The 16947-nt window shown below is 43.4% G+C and overlaps 6 protein-coding genes across 6 annotated transcripts; 3 read left to right on the plus strand and 3 right to left on the minus strand.

The window, feature by feature from the left end:
* Nucleotides 1-1786: 1786 nt before the first annotated feature.
* On the plus strand, nt 1787-5520 carry H6S33_001196 (uncharacterized protein; the record flags this gene model as incomplete). The annotated part of the gene is made up of 15 exons (XM_044832548.1): nt 1787-1814; nt 1869-2519; nt 2642-3165; nt 3243-3585; nt 3644-3781; nt 3844-4175; nt 4230-4372; nt 4421-4500; nt 4549-4619; nt 4670-4728; nt 4780-4910; nt 4965-5093; nt 5159-5312; nt 5378-5438; nt 5494-5520. The coding sequence occupies 15 exons, from the start codon at nt 1787-1789 to the stop codon at nt 5518-5520; spliced, it is 2871 nt and encodes a 956-aa protein (XP_044694163.1).
* Nucleotides 5521-8214: 2694 nt separating this feature from the next.
* H6S33_001197 (uncharacterized protein) lies at nt 8215-8901 on the minus strand (the record flags this gene model as incomplete). Its single annotated transcript, XM_044832549.1, has 4 exons — nt 8215-8329; nt 8397-8508; nt 8575-8728; nt 8791-8901. 4 exons carry the CDS (start codon nt 8899-8901, stop codon nt 8215-8217), a joined length of 492 nt encoding a protein of 163 aa, XP_044694164.1.
* A 495-nt stretch (nt 8902-9396) lies between these two features.
* On the plus strand, nt 9397-10207 carry H6S33_001198 (uncharacterized protein; the record flags this gene model as incomplete). Its single annotated transcript, XM_044832550.1, has 5 exons — nt 9397-9431; nt 9490-9565; nt 9609-9768; nt 9881-9918; nt 9983-10207. 5 exons carry the CDS (start codon nt 9397-9399, stop codon nt 10205-10207), a joined length of 534 nt encoding a protein of 177 aa, XP_044694165.1.
* Nucleotides 10208-11450: 1243 nt separating this feature from the next.
* H6S33_001199 (uncharacterized protein) lies at nt 11451-12411 on the plus strand (the record flags this gene model as incomplete). The annotated part of the gene is made up of 4 exons (XM_044832551.1): nt 11451-11713; nt 11778-11804; nt 11909-12184; nt 12297-12411. The coding sequence occupies 4 exons, from the start codon at nt 11451-11453 to the stop codon at nt 12409-12411; spliced, it is 681 nt and encodes a 226-aa protein (XP_044694166.1).
* Nucleotides 12412-12775: 364 nt separating this feature from the next.
* Nucleotides 12776-13587, minus strand: H6S33_001200 (uncharacterized protein; the record flags this gene model as incomplete). The annotated part of the gene is made up of 5 exons (XM_044832552.1): nt 12776-12848; nt 12914-13028; nt 13108-13213; nt 13482-13492; nt 13566-13587. 5 exons carry the CDS (start codon nt 13585-13587, stop codon nt 12776-12778), a joined length of 327 nt encoding a protein of 108 aa, XP_044694167.1.
* Nucleotides 13588-15674: 2087 nt separating this feature from the next.
* H6S33_001201 (uncharacterized protein) lies at nt 15675-16712 on the minus strand (the record flags this gene model as incomplete). Its single annotated transcript, XM_044832553.1, has 4 exons — nt 15675-16037; nt 16125-16165; nt 16231-16457; nt 16534-16712. 4 exons carry the CDS (start codon nt 16710-16712, stop codon nt 15675-15677), a joined length of 810 nt encoding a protein of 269 aa, XP_044694168.1.
* Between the last annotated feature and the right edge of the window lie 235 nt (nt 16713-16947).

The raw sequence follows: 16947 nt of genomic DNA on the forward strand, positions 1-16947 counted from the left end.
GTACTACTATGATAGTACAGTGACAGAAACATGGATAAAATGACTACCACAGTCTTTGGCAATGCCGTACCACTGCGGTAACACTACCGTTTACTTCGTCAAAATACGGAGATAAAGCGGCATATTCTCGCAATGCCGCACTGATGCGGTATCAGTTTTACCCCCACTTCTGATACTGTAGGGCTGTCTACATGTACATGTACTCTAGGTACATGTATTCCCCTCTACCTTACTTCAATAAACATACATGTACGTGATAATTCTGTGGGTCTCTAACACCATGCGTGCACCATTACCAGGCTACAGTACGATAGAGTAAGAAATGTACACAGATATTAACTTAGGGAGCGAATGTGAGACTACAAATACCTTTACAAACCATCAACTACAGTAGCCTTATTCAGTATACTTCAAACTATCCCAACCGCAGAAGACGTTCGGAATCTTCAATATTCTTCATAGGTCAAATCGGTGTCATTCTATAATAGCTTTCGTTTCCCTAGCTGTCTAAGAATACAACAGCCATTTCGGCAGGGTTCAATTATTAGAGCGTATTTACTAACCGTCAATTCTGCCAATTGGCGCTTCGTCACTCTCCAAAGCGGCATCCACAAGTGTCATTTTGCGGCTTGCGCATTTCATATCCTTATGGAGGGGAAGTGTCAATTTTGCATTTTGCAACCGTCAATTTCGAAGTGTCAATTGTCAAAAATGACACTTAGTAAATACGCTCTAATGTCGACATGAAGCTTAATGTGACACCACGACCTACTATTGAACTTGAAATGTATGTATACATGTAGCTATCTCGTCAGACCGACCTCTCGGGGGTACTTGTTGTACTCTTGCCATGGTCATATGTAATAAATTTCATGTACAAAAGCACATGTATCCCTCAATTTCGTTTCTGTACATTAGAGCGTATTTACTAAGTGTCATTTTTGACAATTGACACTTCGAAATTGACGGTTGCAAAATGTAAAATTGACACTTCCCCTCCATAAGGATATGAAATGCGCAAGCCGCAAAATGACACTTGTGGATGCCGCTTTGGAGAGTGACGAAGCGCCAATTGGCAGAATTGACGGTTAGTAAATACATACGCTTAGCACAATACATACATGTACATACATGTGACAAATCAGTCCCCCCTCCTCCTCCTACCTACCCTTTCGACCTCGCCAGTGCAGCGCACATCTTTTTAAGGGGTACATACGTACTACATGTATTTGTGCATTGCTGTACCATATCTGATGTGAGGGTATCTCTATGCTCTGTTCTATATACATATATCATCTAGAGGTGTCGTTAGTCGATGTAGAAGTTGAAACTACTTTTTACAATAGCTCTCTTTGGCCAGCTTCGGAAATGGGTAATTACATGCACCTACATGGTATTTACATACAACAATCAGACGAAACAGTCAACCAACCAGCATTTAGGGAATAATTTTTTGTATGCAGGTACATTATCGATAAGAGTGGGTGGCAAGCGCAAAGGCCCAGCTGTGGCTTCTTCACCCCTATCGGTTAAAGCATGCATAAAGGCCGATGTCCCAAGCAGATTTACGGTTTCAGCTCAAGATGCCAGAAGCTTGCCTTATTGACCTAAACCCGCCGGCTGTTATTCGCTTCCCTCTTCACTTAAACATACTCTTACTGCTTGTCCTTGCTTGCAATTTAGTCCGTTTACTGAAAGCTAGTCCGACCTGCTCATCATTCTAAAAGAAAAAGAACATCCACCTGTCGCGCTGGCTGACCGAAAGGAATCCCGCGTAGCGCAGGATATGGCCAATGTTTACTTGTCGTCGCAGAGTTATCCACCTGAGTCTTCCGAAGTGATCAGAGCTAATTTAATGCCATTCTCAGCAATATCACCAGCTTCCCATTCCAATTCTTTGCGAAAGCCATCTGACGCGACTTCTACTCGCTCAATCGGCTTTGCCTCTGACCGTTCTCCACTGCAGAATCTCGAGCTTGAACTGAAGCATATCAGCAAGGAAGAGTTCGACGCACCTGGAGTTGGGCGTTCCCTCAGTAAAAGGCAGGAAGAGCGACTTCAACGAAGTACTACTATCACGTCAAGGCTCACTGCCAGCCCTCCTGTTCCTTCGCCAATTAATACATATCCCATTGGGGATGAAGGTCATCAACACCGAAGTCACAGGATGGCCCAGTTATTAGGAAGTAGCCCCTCCGAAGTTAAAAGTGAAGATGGTCGTCGCAGTTCACCCCCTAATGCCGATGCACTGGAGAAGCCCCAATCAGTCACAAAGCTTTCCCCTGCTCAAATCTCTGGCCGTGACCGAATTGGGCGAAGGTCTTACCAAGGATATCGATTCCAGCATATAAGGCGAACAAGCAGCAGCGGGACTAAAAGTAATAAAGGTGATCATACTCGAATCACACGAGCGGCTGGGGGGAAAGATGTCTTTGATGTTAAGGTGGCTCATTTGACTATCGAGGATCGAGAGTTTGATTATCAGTCCCTAAACGGAGGGGATGCTACTAAAGATGACGGTATGAGGATTTTCTATAAGAAGACGTCATAATCATTATTGAATATACCCCTCTCGATACTTGATACCCAGCTGTTTCGCCTCCTTTCTCTTTTGATTTCAATATGCTAAGAAATTCAAAAGCACCTAGAGCTGGAAATGCTTCTCATAATGATTCTCGTGATTTTTTTACTGCTGAAAATATCACCGATAACCAAATATCTGAACCCAAAAACATCCCTGCTAAGCCTATCTTATCTGTCAACTCCTTCCGCCCTGTGACCGTTATAGAGCCTACGCGTATGGCTCGAACTAAAGAAGAAAAAAAAGATGAGTTGATATTCTCATTTATCGCGGCTATAAAACCTCGTGCAACCCCTGCGCCTACAACATACTCACCTCCACTTCATGTCAAATGTGGGCCGTTGCTGCGGTATACGGGGTTACGTAGAGATGGGAAACAATCAAACGAATCCACCGCGAAAGATGAGAGGGAGACATGGCGTGGATCAGTCATGATTGTTACCACGGATGATCGGTCCGATTATACTACAATTCCACGCATCCGATTATTTGTGCAGCCAGCACTCAGTTCGGCCATGACAGATACTAATAATCGCACGGAAACCACAAACACTTCAACCGCTGACACAGAAGACTTGAATAATGTAAGATCTGCCAACAAAAACACTCCCTAGAGTATCTTTACGTAACCCCTGATGAATGTGTATTGATGAAGCTTTAGAACCCAAAAAATAGAAAACACAGCGAAATATTAGGCAAATATAGGGAGGTCGAAGGCACCAAATTACATTCGGAAAGGGGTATTACCTTCTGGAGATTTACCATTGAGGTAGAATTGGGTGATGAACAAGCAAAAATTGCATACCGCATCAATCATGGCCCTGTGAACTCTTTTTGGGTTCCATCGAGGACAGAGACTATGAATATCATGTTTTACAGCTGCAACGGTTTTAGTTTAAGCGTTAACCCCGATGATTTCTGCGGCCCAGATCCTTTGTGGAGGGATGTTATACGCGAACATGAGAAGAAACCTTTTCATGTCATGCTTGGTGGTGGTGATCAACGTAGGTTCCTGTGAGCAGATAATAAAATTTGAGTTTACGTTGACACATGAAAGCACAGTTTATAATGATGCAGTCACCAAGAAAACGAAGCTCTTCAAAGAGTGGCTCTCTATCAAAAACCCGATTCATAAAAATCACAGTGCGTTTACTGATTCTATGGCTGATGAACTTGAAGAATTTTATTTGGAAAGATATTGTGAGTCCTCTGTGGAATATATTATATTGGGAAGATTCTTGACACTAATTGCTTTTTTGTAGGCATGTGGTTCTCTCAGGGGCTTTTTGGGGTTGCAAATGCTCAAATTCCCATGATAAACATCTGGGATGACCATGATATAATTGATGGATTTGGCTCTTATCCTGACCACTTCAATCGCTGTCCCGTATTTAAAGGACTAGGCGCAGTAGCTTTCAAGTACTACCTTTTATTTCAACACCAAAGCATTGTAGATGAGCTAGAGGGAAATGAGCCTAGCTGGTTGCTAGGTGCTGCTCCGGGTCCGTACATCGCTGAACTGAGCAGAAGCTGTTTCATGTTTCTTGGAAGGAAAGTTGCGTTCTTAGGCTTGGATTGTAGAACTGAGAGAATGGTGGGCACTCTATCTTATGCGGACTGTTTTGGGCATAATTGACACTTTTTCCAGAGAGACCTTGTTCTATCCGAGAACACCTATAATAGGGTGTTTGACCGACTCGAAAAAGAAATCATCCGAGGAGAAACAAAACATCTGATTGTGCTCTTAGGAATTCCTATTGCATACCCTAGACTTGTCTGGCTCGAAAATCTGTATGCAATCATTGAAATGGCACGCAACCCACGCTAACGATTTACTAGCATGACTTCACGACTTATGGACCCTTTGAAAGTGCTAGGCCGTATGGGATATCTTGGTGGTTTTCTTAATAATTTTGATGGTCCTTATCTCCCTTAAACATTAGTTAAATGAAGCTAACCCTATATAGGAGGCGTCGAACTTTTGGATGATCTCGATGACCACTGGACGGCCAAGAACCACAAGGTCGAAAGAAATTGGGTCAGTCTCCTTTCCATTATTCGAAAAACCATACTCATGATGGTGTTTAGTTCATTGAGAAACTGCAACACCTTGCAGCAGAGAAATCAGTTCGAGTCACAATTCTCGGGTAGCCCCTTCCAAATCATCCAGGCTGGTTGTTTGATCTAACATATAACAGGGGGGATGTTCATCTTGCTGGGATTGGCCAATTTTATTCAAACCATCGATTAAGCATCCTTCGTGAAAACGATCATCGATACATGCCAAACATCATTTCCTCGGCAATTGTGAATACCCCACCCCCAAACGGTTAGTGCAATGTAATATTTCCTGATTGGCGATCACTTTCTGATATGTTATTAGCTATGGCCGATGTTCTCAACAAGAGAAATAAAATTCATCACTTGAATAACCATACAGACGAGGACATGTACCCAATCTTTGACACTGATGTCGACGGGAAACCCCGAAATAACAAACGACTCCTACCAAGTATGTAATGAAATAATGAAATATTTGCTGTATGTATTGCCAAACGCTGACCCCCGAACCCCCAGGGAGAAATTACGCCGTGATCAGAGAATACGTTGAAGACGGCAGTATTTCCGATGAAACGAAGCCCACCAAACGTTCAACCTTTTCCAAACTTAGGAAGAACACATTCAAAAAATCACAAAAGGCTGACCCAGACGTCAACGTTAATCTTGTTGGGTTAAATCGAGAGAATAGTGATAGAGGCCAGAAGGAGATTATGGAAACAAAGACCGATGCCTTAGATGTCATCTTGAGGATGGAGATAAATCAAAAGGATCCGTCTGGACATACAAAGCCTTACAGGTTAATTGTGCCTATCCTTAAGTATGAAAGGCCGTTTACCGATTCTGGTGTTCAGAACGATGGTAATGGTGGCTGGATTTGAACGGATGTTGCTTCGATGCTATTAGGATAATAGCCGTTGCCTTTCGTGGATTTATTGGTATTTTAACAAGCAAAAATTGCAAGTCTAAAGGATCGGTTCTCATACATTTTATTCTTTTACTAATTTATGTATATCTTTAACTATATTTACCATTTGATAGTCATACACAGTCTGCTACAGTTTTCCGTAATCTGTCTTTTCTATATGATCCATAAAACTATATGTGCGGATCTTAAGGTCTGTGCAATTGGATGCGGTAATTACATACATGTATTCTTGGTTTTATTTTCAATTGATGAAGCAAAACTAAGTATTACCTAGATATAGAGGTATTCAGTAAGCTTCACCTCGCTCAAACTACCACTGCCACCACCGTGCATTCAGGCAATTCCTTTATGCACTCTTTGCCGATAAATAGGGAAATAATAGGAATGGATTTATTTATTATATTATAATATATACCACTAGGGATACACCGGGGGATAACACCTGGGGCTTTCTAAAACTCGTTTCTATCTTCTAGAGCCTATATACCCGGAGCCTATCGGCCCCCTTAGCTTCTCTCTTGAGCCTTGGTACCATTTTCCCCTTTATCATATTTAGACTCCATTTAACGCTGAGGGCGCCGAGTCTGGGTTATAATTAGAGGTATATGCTCTGGTCAGTTGACGAAAATTACCAATCCACGATCGAACTGGTCCAATCTCGAACATTCCAGGATAAACTGGAGGGAAGGTTTTCATCAATTGACTGTCTTTCCATGAATATTAGTGAGATGATTTAGGAGTCAACGCTTTTAAATATAGTTAGAGGTAATAGGACCACAGCTAATTCAGTATTTGTCAGAGGACATGCATGCTAATCTTGAAAAAAGTAAAAAATTATCACACGATGATGTAGAGTAGTAATGCAGTAGTCCCACGCCAGGCTGTAAAGGGACTTACTGTTGGAAGTCGGCTGGTGGGAGTTAAGGGCTTGGGGGTGTACCTATTTGAGCATTTGACGTGTAATCTCTTTGGGAAATCCGCTCAGAGTCTGAGAAATTAGTAATGCAGTATAGACGTATGGTTAGTAATGAGAGAATACGGTGGGAGGGTTAAAAAGAACAGTCAGGAATATTGATCAAAGAGAGTTGAGATCGAGGAGGACGTAAGCCTTGCCCTTGCGAGGGACGCAACAGCATTGTCTCGACGGGTTATAAAAGAGTAGATACCACGTTCATTTGAGTTCCAGGCAGTCAAAACTTTAGCCCACTCCCGAATATTTGTAGGCGGACCGTCAATCGGAGAATACGCCATTATTAAGTGTCCAGTCTATCATGGAATATTCCAGGATAGACCGGTCTTCCCACGATAGTCAATTATATCTTCGTGATCAGACCAGAGCAAATACCATCGAAACTATTTCGAACATATTATGTATTTTATACTAAGTGTTGGTCCTTGTCCCTGCTAAAAACTGATCACCCCTCTGCGCAGAGAGTGGGCTGAGAGTCGTTCCTTTGTGAGGGTTCACTACCTCCATCTCCCTTAACTCTTTCGGCCGGACGTTGCCAGCCGTATCCCTTCCGCAGACTCTGGGATGTAGGGAAATGGGTAGGTTTTCGTCAGTACCCGTCATTTACAAAATAATCTCCGCCCTTTTTATATTATAGGAGATGCATATAGATGTAATTGACTAAACTCGCTCAGAAAACCAGGTTAGTAGCGATCTAAATTTATACATACATATATATATACATCTAGTCCCATACATGTAGCTAGCCGCAAGCTAGGTCATCTTCGCTTCTCTGCTCAATGGTTATCACAGCATCTCAAGGTTCTTAAGATGACATTCCACTTTGTTTATGCGTTTTTGTGTTAGTGTTGCTCTAGCCACGTTTGTTAGAGCGTTGTCATCCTAGAGTTTGGAAGTATTTACTAACCATACTGGATACCAATGATTAACTTTCTTAACAACATGTTGGTCCTAGGCTTTCGCTAAACCTCTCAGAAGTGAAAAAGAATTAATGAAAAAGTACCGCTAGGATAGGAGGGTTAATAAACGAATAAAGGTTTAATTAATCTGTAATCCTTTCCGGCCGTATTTATTTTACTGTGATCACGAACCCCCACCTCCGATAAGAGGAACCCGCCCTTGCTGCCGCTGTCTGAAACCCACCTATCATGAAAGGAAAGAAAAGTGGACGGCCCTAGATGGAAAGAGGCGGTCAAGGCCTGCACCTCCAGTTACTGAAGTGTTCATGATGTGGAATCGCTGGCCATAACGTTCTCACCTACCAGCAGCTCCCTCTTAGTAGGCACATAGTTGTATGCAAGGACTCAACCGCAGAGCTAGAGTAGCAATAAACCAACCCGCCGGAAAGGATTAAATGTGTGTACAATCCCAAGGGTGGATTAAACCCGGGGGTATTCTACACCCAATCCTTATCCGTAAAGGGTAGATTAAACCTTTACCCTTAAGAACCCGATTTCTTGGCGCAAATCATCCTAGGTTTGAACCCACAGATACAGTATCTCTTGTATACTGAAAATGAGAATAAGAGGCACGGAGAAAGGATTATTGTAGATTGCCATTTATCGACCTCACTTTACTAAGCATTCAAACCCTACTTCTAACCAACAAAAATAAATACTGTCCTCATGCAGAAGAATGCAGTTCATATACCATAGACTAGTTCGTTCAGGGACAGTTCTAATGGCATGCAACAGACTTTGTGGCCGAGGCACCACCCCAGATGGTGTATCCCAGGGAAGCTCCCACAGCCACTGCGATCATCACCCATCCGTTGTAAGTCATAAATAAAAGCCTTGAGAGGGGGTTTAATCAGCGATCTGTGCAGATTTACTTTATTCGAACTCTTTAGAGAGACTCACATTATGAAAAACGAATAAAAAACCTGAATACCGTAAAAAATCGCTTTTCCAATATGACCTCTCTTCGATGCAGATGTTATGTTCCTCCCTGGTAGCAATGAGCTCGATTCATCTTCAAAAGTCAGAGGCATAACCGTGACGTTCAATGCTTATGGTTTGAGTTTGGAAAATTACGTACCAGATGTGCTAAGACTCGCGTTTTCGGCGTCAACGCGTGCCTCGTAACGACGAGAGATCTCGCGGACAAACTCATATCCGGCTGAGAGTGCAACCACACCGAGAAGGGAGAGAATTAAAGTAAAAGTATTCGAGACGTGCCACCAGCGGAAAACCTGTCGATACATTAAGGACTTTACAGACTTTTAAACGAGGATTTTCATACTGATAAACTTACCAAGCAAAGGTTCTCGGTATTCCAGGTGAATAGCATACTCATTTGACAGCGATAATTTGAAGCCATCATATCATGCCCACTCATATCGTGTTCTGCCATCATATGATCCATTTTCTGATAATATTTGGTTTTTTTTTGTTGAGTTGTTAGTTAAGTTATACGGATAACTATTATGGTTTGGGGCAGAGCTAGAGGGGGATAAATATCGTGATGGAAGCTTGCGTACGACGACTCACGCTCAATGTGACATGTGAAACATGCGCTCGAACTAATATAAGGCCGGGTAAGTACACATGTAGAGTATTCGATTGCCTGTGTGTCACTGATATTTGTGCTCTATTTTGCTCAAATACCCTCAATTGCTCAATTGGTGGTTTCCATGTAGGTACACCACAGTACGATTAGGTGCACTGCTTAAATATTTTGTAGATGAGATGAATGTAGCTCGTGATTTAGTAAGTACCCACCCGCCGGCTAGCTGCTAGATGCGGCTCCGCTGACGTTACAGGGTTGCAATGAGGAGTGGGATGCACAGCATCAGCTCAGTATCATAGCCTGAGGCATTTGTTCAATATATATCTCCCAAAACTCCAGAATTATAAGACCATGCCGCTTTCACAGCCCTTGAACATCCCCAAATGGTCAGTTCGTGTCTATGTTTTGTTTTTCGGGTGTTCTGCTATTAATCATAGCATATAGGCTCAGGGAGAACAGCCACCTACTACAACCCCCAATTAACAACTATTGTGTTTACGATGAACATATGACCGTCATGGTCAGTCTCTGTGTGTTTCAAGTTAATGTTTGTTACTCACTAGCAAAAGATTGTCGGAGGACCAAATGCCCGTAATGATTATCACATCAATGAGACTCCAGAATGGTTCTACCAATATAAGGGCGCGATGTTGTTAAAGGTTGTCGATGAGGGAGAGTTCAAGGATATCGTTATTGATGAAGGGGAGATGTTTCTTCTTCCTCGTAAGTAGCCAATCTCGCTACTATTTCAAATTCCGACAATAGATGGGTTGCTTTTATGATTGGGTTTAAGTACGATGATAACGTTTTATTCTTCCTTCTAATTTTGCCACAGCGAATACACCTCACAATCCCGTCCGGTTTGCAAACACGGTAGCCCCTCTCCCCCATACCCTATTTGGATCGTTTAAGAGCAAATTATTAACATTATATTTAGGTTGGTATCGTCATCGAGCAGAAGCGACCAGCAGAGAGCCTTGATAAACTCCGTTGGTACTGCCCGTCATGCAGTGAGATTGTTCATGAAGCTGCTTTTCACTGCACAAACCTTGGGACGCAGATCAAAGAAGCTGTCAATAAATTTAAGGACAGTGAGGATTTGAGGACTTGCGGGAAATGTGGGTCGATGGCCGCTGTAGCACCTCCAGCGACGACGGTGTAATTCGATAACCGTTGTAATATGTTGATAGAAGGCATGTACCGAAATATAAATACGTCAAGAAGGTGAAGATTTGAAGTTACATACACATATAATCTATATAATGCGGTCGAATCTCCCTATGGGCACGCTCGGGGCCGGGAATTATACTCTTGCGGGGCGTGTACCTGTATAGCAAGTACTTAAAAAAAGCCCAATAAGGGCCAAGGAGTTGTACCTTTACAGGGCGTTCATTCTTTAGCAGATACCCTCGGAGGGATCTGGAGATTCGACTATAGAGTGAAGAATCTGTACTGAAAAGGCTCCGTCCAGAGTTAGATACCCGATACCCCAAAAGATCATTAGCCCCGAGCACTATCAGTGAAGACCCCCTCATGGAAGACAGATAACCCCCTTGCTAGAAACAGTGGAACCCTTGTGATATTCAATATAATACTATTTCGAATTGTAGGTATAGGGCTACGTGACTCTATGGACTCCTCCCTGGCAGGTTTCGTCACAGTTTAGGGTTGGCAAAATATTTAACTACATGTACTTACTTTTGTTTAAAACTTGTTCGAGGTAAGTATTGGCATTGTCCTTACAAAACTACTTTCACCAAATCACTAAAACTCCACTCAAAAATTTCACTGTTTTCCGGTTGCTAGTATAGTTATTAAACTCAATTGTCCTTCTTTGTCTTGAACCAAGCTTAGCGTAGTTTTGATAAATATTCAGACAAGGTCTGGTTCGAGACAAACCGGTCGACAGTTTTAGGCAACTTGTAAGGATTTAGCCAATAAGAGGTTCGGGATATTCTGCCTACTGTAGAGGGGCCAATCACTGATTTTCTCAGCAACGGTCATTTGGGCTTAAAACTAGCTCAATCTATCATTACCGAGAAAATCAGTGACTGAACCGCCGTGGTGACTGGCAGCTTCTTCGCGGTATAATATGCCTTAACGTACTCTACTTAACTCTGCCACTATCATTGAATTACTTATCACACGCTAGATTTATTATTATAGCGCTCTATGTACAGGGTCAATGATCATGAGAGAACGAACAGTAGCGGCGTTTAATAGAGAACGTTAGGCCACATCGCGTTCAGTCACGATTTTGATTTGGACTGCCTGCCTAAGGTACCTACTGACAACTGTCGAAGTACGTACTTGTTCAGAATCAAGCACGACCGGGTAAGACTCATAATACTAAATGAAAATTTGAACCTCATATTTTCTTCAATCTCAATCAACCGTCAGGCATAATGGGCTCAGTCAACAAAGGTCTTCGGCCTTTCCTCACCAGCAAGAGTTTCACCTTATTGCACAGCCTCACTCCTGTAGTTGTGGTCGACCCTAACGTTGTTTCAAACCACTATCATCCTCTCAACCGGAGAGTCCTTGAACGGATCAGGGCCGAAGAAACGAATGAACCTCGATTGATTATCACCGCTCTAGCACCGAAGAAGAACGTTTCAAAGAACGCTGTTGTTCGCAATAAGGCAGTTCGCAGAGTTCGCGAGGCAGTGTATGAGATCCTGAAGGGTAAGGGTTATGGGAGGGAGGGAGAGTTGCTGAGGGTTGCAGAAAAGTATGCTGCGAACGGCCGGGAACGATTGGTGGGCACACTGTCCTTCTCGGTCACAATGGATAGCGTTGTCACTGCGTGGAGTGATCTAAAAGGGGAGATTGGGATTGCTATCGATAAATTTATCGCAATCAGTCAAAAGGTAAAGAGCAAGAGTACTTTACGCCCGAGATTTGGGTTGGAACGCGGACCTGACCCGGGGAGACGGTGGCCCGAATTATCGGGAGAACAAGTCAGGAGTGGCTCAAATCATGGGAAATCACTGGGAGATAAAGACGAGAGGGGTACAAGAGTAGCGCATCAACATCGACAAGGCCCGTACATTGCTGGGGGAAATCGGGCTAGACGACCAGTGAATGTTTTGACAAGTGGGCAAGGCTTGCAACAAAAAGCTGGCTCTGAAATAAATAGGTATGGAGGACGACTGGAAGCAAGAATGATTGCAGTAAAACCGTACCAGAATGGGTTCCGACGGCAAGGAGGTGAAGAGCATCCGCCAGTAGCGGAATTAAGATCACAAAAGTCAAGATTTCCGAATGGAAATCGGGGTCGAGTTGGGCGATCAGCAGGGACGGGGAAGGGAGAATAGAAGAATACGTTTCAAAAAAGGATTTGATGAAGGTTCAGAATTTACATAGATTCAAATAATAGCAAAATAGGAATATGGGAATCATATGGCACTCAGGCGGAAAAAACCATCTAGCTTATCGCCTTCCTTGAACTGCTCGCTACGAGGAAAGCATCTTGAGGGGAGGGCGAAAATAATTCTTCGTACAAGATAAATTTGCTACAAAAGGATTACCGCAGTAACTTAAACCCGACCAGCCCACACACAAAAAAGAAAGAAAAAAACCGGGACATTTGCCCCGCGAAGAACTCCAGCATGTTTCCCTTTTTGACATATGCACGTAGATTTTAGACCAACAGGAAAGACCGCGATCCCGATCTATTTGAATTTTTTTAATGTTCGCATATTACACACAGTACACTCCCATTCGCGCTTTAGATGTTTGAAGGGTACAGCATGATACGGACGGAGGCACCGAAGGATTTGGGGGGGAGATTGTGGCGGAACCTGTAAGAGTAAACATATTATGTTAGCTATCTGTAAACGTGGAAATACTTAATGGAATATCGTACTTGGCGCGAACAACACCGCTGTTTCCATGTGGCCTGGTGACCTTGCCCCAGATGACTCTGATCTTGGTTCCACGGATTTCCTTCGAGGCCCTGTAGACAAAGGCTACCTTCTTTCCTGTAATCCCCATATCTCATCAGTACTCAAGTCAAAGATAGAACCTCGTGTTCTGATATATGCGCCATTGATAACGCACCACAGTAGAAAGTGGCATCCTTCTGATTGTCGGCGCCCTCGATCTTGATGAGGGAAGTGTTAGGGTTGGTGTTGCGCTTGCCCCTCTGGTATGAAAGGTGCTTTCCCTATTGCCCACAATTTGCCATTAGTCGTCTATTCCGTCCCTATGTATCCCGTAGCCATATTCTCAAGAATCCCGTTTATCTCTCCGGACACAATGGCAATGCTGCCCCACGACTCATGCAAGAGCACCCGTCTCTTTAGTTCCCTCTCAATCCCCAACCCGCCAAAACCCTTTCCCACATATCAACTTCATAGTATAATCCGGAAACAATTGAATTATGAGTGTAGAGTGGAATATAAAGGAAGGGTTCGGGATGAAAAGCCAATTACCTTAACGTACACTACGTCGAGTTGGTTAGTGTAATTCTCTTGTATATGCTCGAGGTAAGTGTCAGGATCAAGAACTAGACATACATCGGTGGTTGGATTCAGGCATTTCGTTGCTATAAAATATGTAGCTTCATTAGCCTCTCTTTAACCCTTCAAACCCGTTTCCAACTCAAGTCCGCTCTAGAAAAATGGTCACATACTGAAGAAAATTTGCCGTAGATCAATTATCGGGTTGTTGGCGGAGTTGCTGGGCGGTCGGTCGTTACTGTAGGCTCGATCGTGTGTTGTTGATACTGATTGAGTATTTCGTGATGCACCTTGGGCCGTTCTCGTGTGTGTGTGTTGCCAAGACTAGGGCAAGTGAACATCGTGGCACCGGAGACTTGAATAACAGTCACAACTGCGTAATCGAGGATGCTAGTGCCAAGATTTCGTAGGTTACATAGTTCAAATACCAGCCTCACTTTCACCCCCTTCTTATACCCTAATAGTTGCCCTTGTGTTCTAAAATCCCCTTACCTTTTATCTTCAAGAGTGGCTGTATATATGTCTTACGACCTTTGGTTGCGTAGGGTTAGGGATAATCAAGCCATAGAGTTGAAAACGTATTCTGAGGTCACGTGAGTCTGCGAATGATTTCCCAAACACTGAAATATAAGCGGGTACGAGATCAGAAATAAATATATGCCTGACCTGGGATATTGTAGTCTCTTGCCGATCCCCTTCATTGACTGTGGTTTTTTTAACGCGGAGTATTATTTGCAGTCCAAACCGGTAAAATAACATTCAACTACAATATTGTACCTACATACATACATACTAGGGGTGTGCCAACTCGCGACCGCGAGTTGTACGTTGAATTATAGGTATCAAATAAAATTTAATTCTCCCTCTACAATCATGAGGGGCCTTCGGTCCCATCCTCCTCCTCTCGTGAGTGCTCAGTACTTTGATGTGTCGTGCTGACTAATCAACATCCCTGCACTCAGCAGCCAATCAGACCGTTCCAATATTCGAAAACTTAGCGATAGTACATTATAGACATACCACCAAAAGAAATGCCAAATGGGTCTAGGAACGAGACTACATGTAGGGCTATTAAACAAACACTTTTTCAGTACGATTAGTAGCGTACTGCTGTATCTGACAACCACCAGACAGATCTCACCTTTTGAAATACATGTATAATACCAACCTAACGTACTAGCGAGAATATAAAGTCTGTCCGCTTTGGTACATGTGTGGACAAGAAAGTTTGGTGTCCTACCTACGTACCAAAGCAGACAGACTTTATATTCTCGGTAGTAAATGCAAGCTGTAATATATCTCAATCATGATCAGGTGTTTGATTGTGTGTAATTTTGCCATCTTACAGCCAGCTGAATGCGGCCTTAGTCTCGTAAATACAAAAACTACGGCAACTGCATCTGCATCTGCATACAGTAATAAATTCCTCTCAAAATGTCGAATTCTTATAAAGGAAAGGAAAGGACGAGAGATCGATGTGGCAGTCAGGGTTAGTTCCCCTGGCTGCCATATATCCTACTCCAAACAACTTTTATAGGAGAAACCCCCAGAGCATGCGCTTACTTCATCTGAAAGCAGGAGATACAACGCCGACAATACTTAGAATCCGAACTCCATGTACAACTATGTACATGTACACAGCCCGCCCGCACCACGCCGAGACCTGAGTGTAATGGAACATCGTCAAGGTTGGTAACACAGAGTTCCCATTTACAGCAGTTTTCATAATGCTAGGCCCAGCCGAACAACATAACACACAGAATGATTCTTGAAAAGTTAAGCACGATTACTCTATTAGGCAACTCGAGATACCCGTTTAGGTATCTCAATTTAAGCTTTCAGCAGGATTGCCTAATGAAGCTACGGGAATTACCTAGAGAGGTAATGCCTGAACATTCGCACTGTGTTATGACGCTCCCCTGGGCCTAATATTATGCAAACCGCTGTAATATAGGAGATTGTCCATTTAGAGCATTGTCTATGGTACGGTCCACTAGGAGCAATTGTCTTAATACCATTCCAATTTCCATTCCTTCCCCGTCAACAAATCAGAAATCCAATGGACCGCCTAACCATGAAACGCCAAAGCAAGCACTAATATTTTCAAATATTACTATAAAAGTAAATACGAGTAGAAGACGCCCAAAACCACTCGTTCTGTTGACTTTATAGACGTCTTCTCTCTCTCGAGCTCCCTCCAGAAGCTGTACTCCCGACCCCTCCTCCTCCGGTTGGAATGTCAGTTTTACGCCACTGTTGTTGAATTACCTCCACAACCTTGAGCTCCGCAGCTACAAATTCCCCTGAGGTGAGCTCAAAGACCCTTCGTAGCCTCTCCCGCTCGGATTCGCTGCTCCCATCCACTATAATACCGATTGTGTGTTCATCGCTATCCATCAACGGGGTCTCATCTGGCCTTCGTGCCTCTGATACATTGCTAGAGCGGTTGGAATTCAATGAGGCAAACGAGTGTCGACGTGTCTCTCCTCGCTCTTCGGACTCCAAATCTTGTGCAGGGGTGATATTTCTCTGTCCCTCAGTAATCATATCCGCAGCCTCTTGATCTTGTTTTGAGACCACGAGGCTCAACATAACGATTTGTAAGGATAATATTACAGCGTCCATGAAACCAAGTCTCCATTTTGAGATTGGGCCCTCTGTACAGTCGTCTCAGTCTAAGCAAAACTTCAAACATTTCGACAAGAACAAAGTAGTAGCAAACCTTGTCCGATAAAATCTATAATAAATCCGCCGTGTAAATAGCCATTGCTTAGCTCTCCAGCGCTCGGCGCCGCTCCAAGAATATGGCACAGAAAACAAAATGCTGTACTGCCAAACAGCGCGACAATGGCTGGGCGGCGCTGAGAATGTACAGGAAAATTCGGAGGCTTTGGTGTGAGGAAGTTAAGTTGAATTGCTGAACGGATAACGAATCTAAACAGACTACAACTGTGTTTCTATGAGTTCAGCTCTGCTCCTTGCTTCCTCTTCTGGAAGAAGAAAGGCAGGGGCGGATAATAATTACTCTAAAAAATACAAATACGAGAAATGGCAATAGGCGATCATATCTAAGCTTCTGAGCAGATGATCTAGGAATTCTCCCCGCTTTTGCTTCAGTAGCTTTGAGTAGCGCATATCGTTGCTCTCCCGATTCTCCCCCGGAAGGGTAGCAGCTGGGGGTTGTGGATCTGCGGCATCGCTCATTGAATCATAAGAAGTGAGGGATGGGAGGGGGTGAGTAAACTCGGGGTGGGTGGATTGTTCTTAGAGAAGCAGAGGCGTGAGGGGTACCAGTGATAATACAAAGCAGAGAAGTGAAGAATAGTACCGCTGGTCCTTAAGCGCTGAGTGGTTGAGTGATACACCGTGAATGGCCCAAGGGTCAGGAGAGTTCCGTCGGCTTAGTCAAGAGCAATTAATAGCTTGTGGGTGGGTGACT

Source organism: Morchella sextelata, assembly GCF_020137385.1.
Source record: "Morchella sextelata strain SCLS chromosome Unknown scls_10, whole genome shotgun sequence".
NCBI classification, from domain to species: domain Eukaryota; kingdom Fungi; phylum Ascomycota; class Pezizomycetes; order Pezizales; family Morchellaceae; genus Morchella; species Morchella sextelata.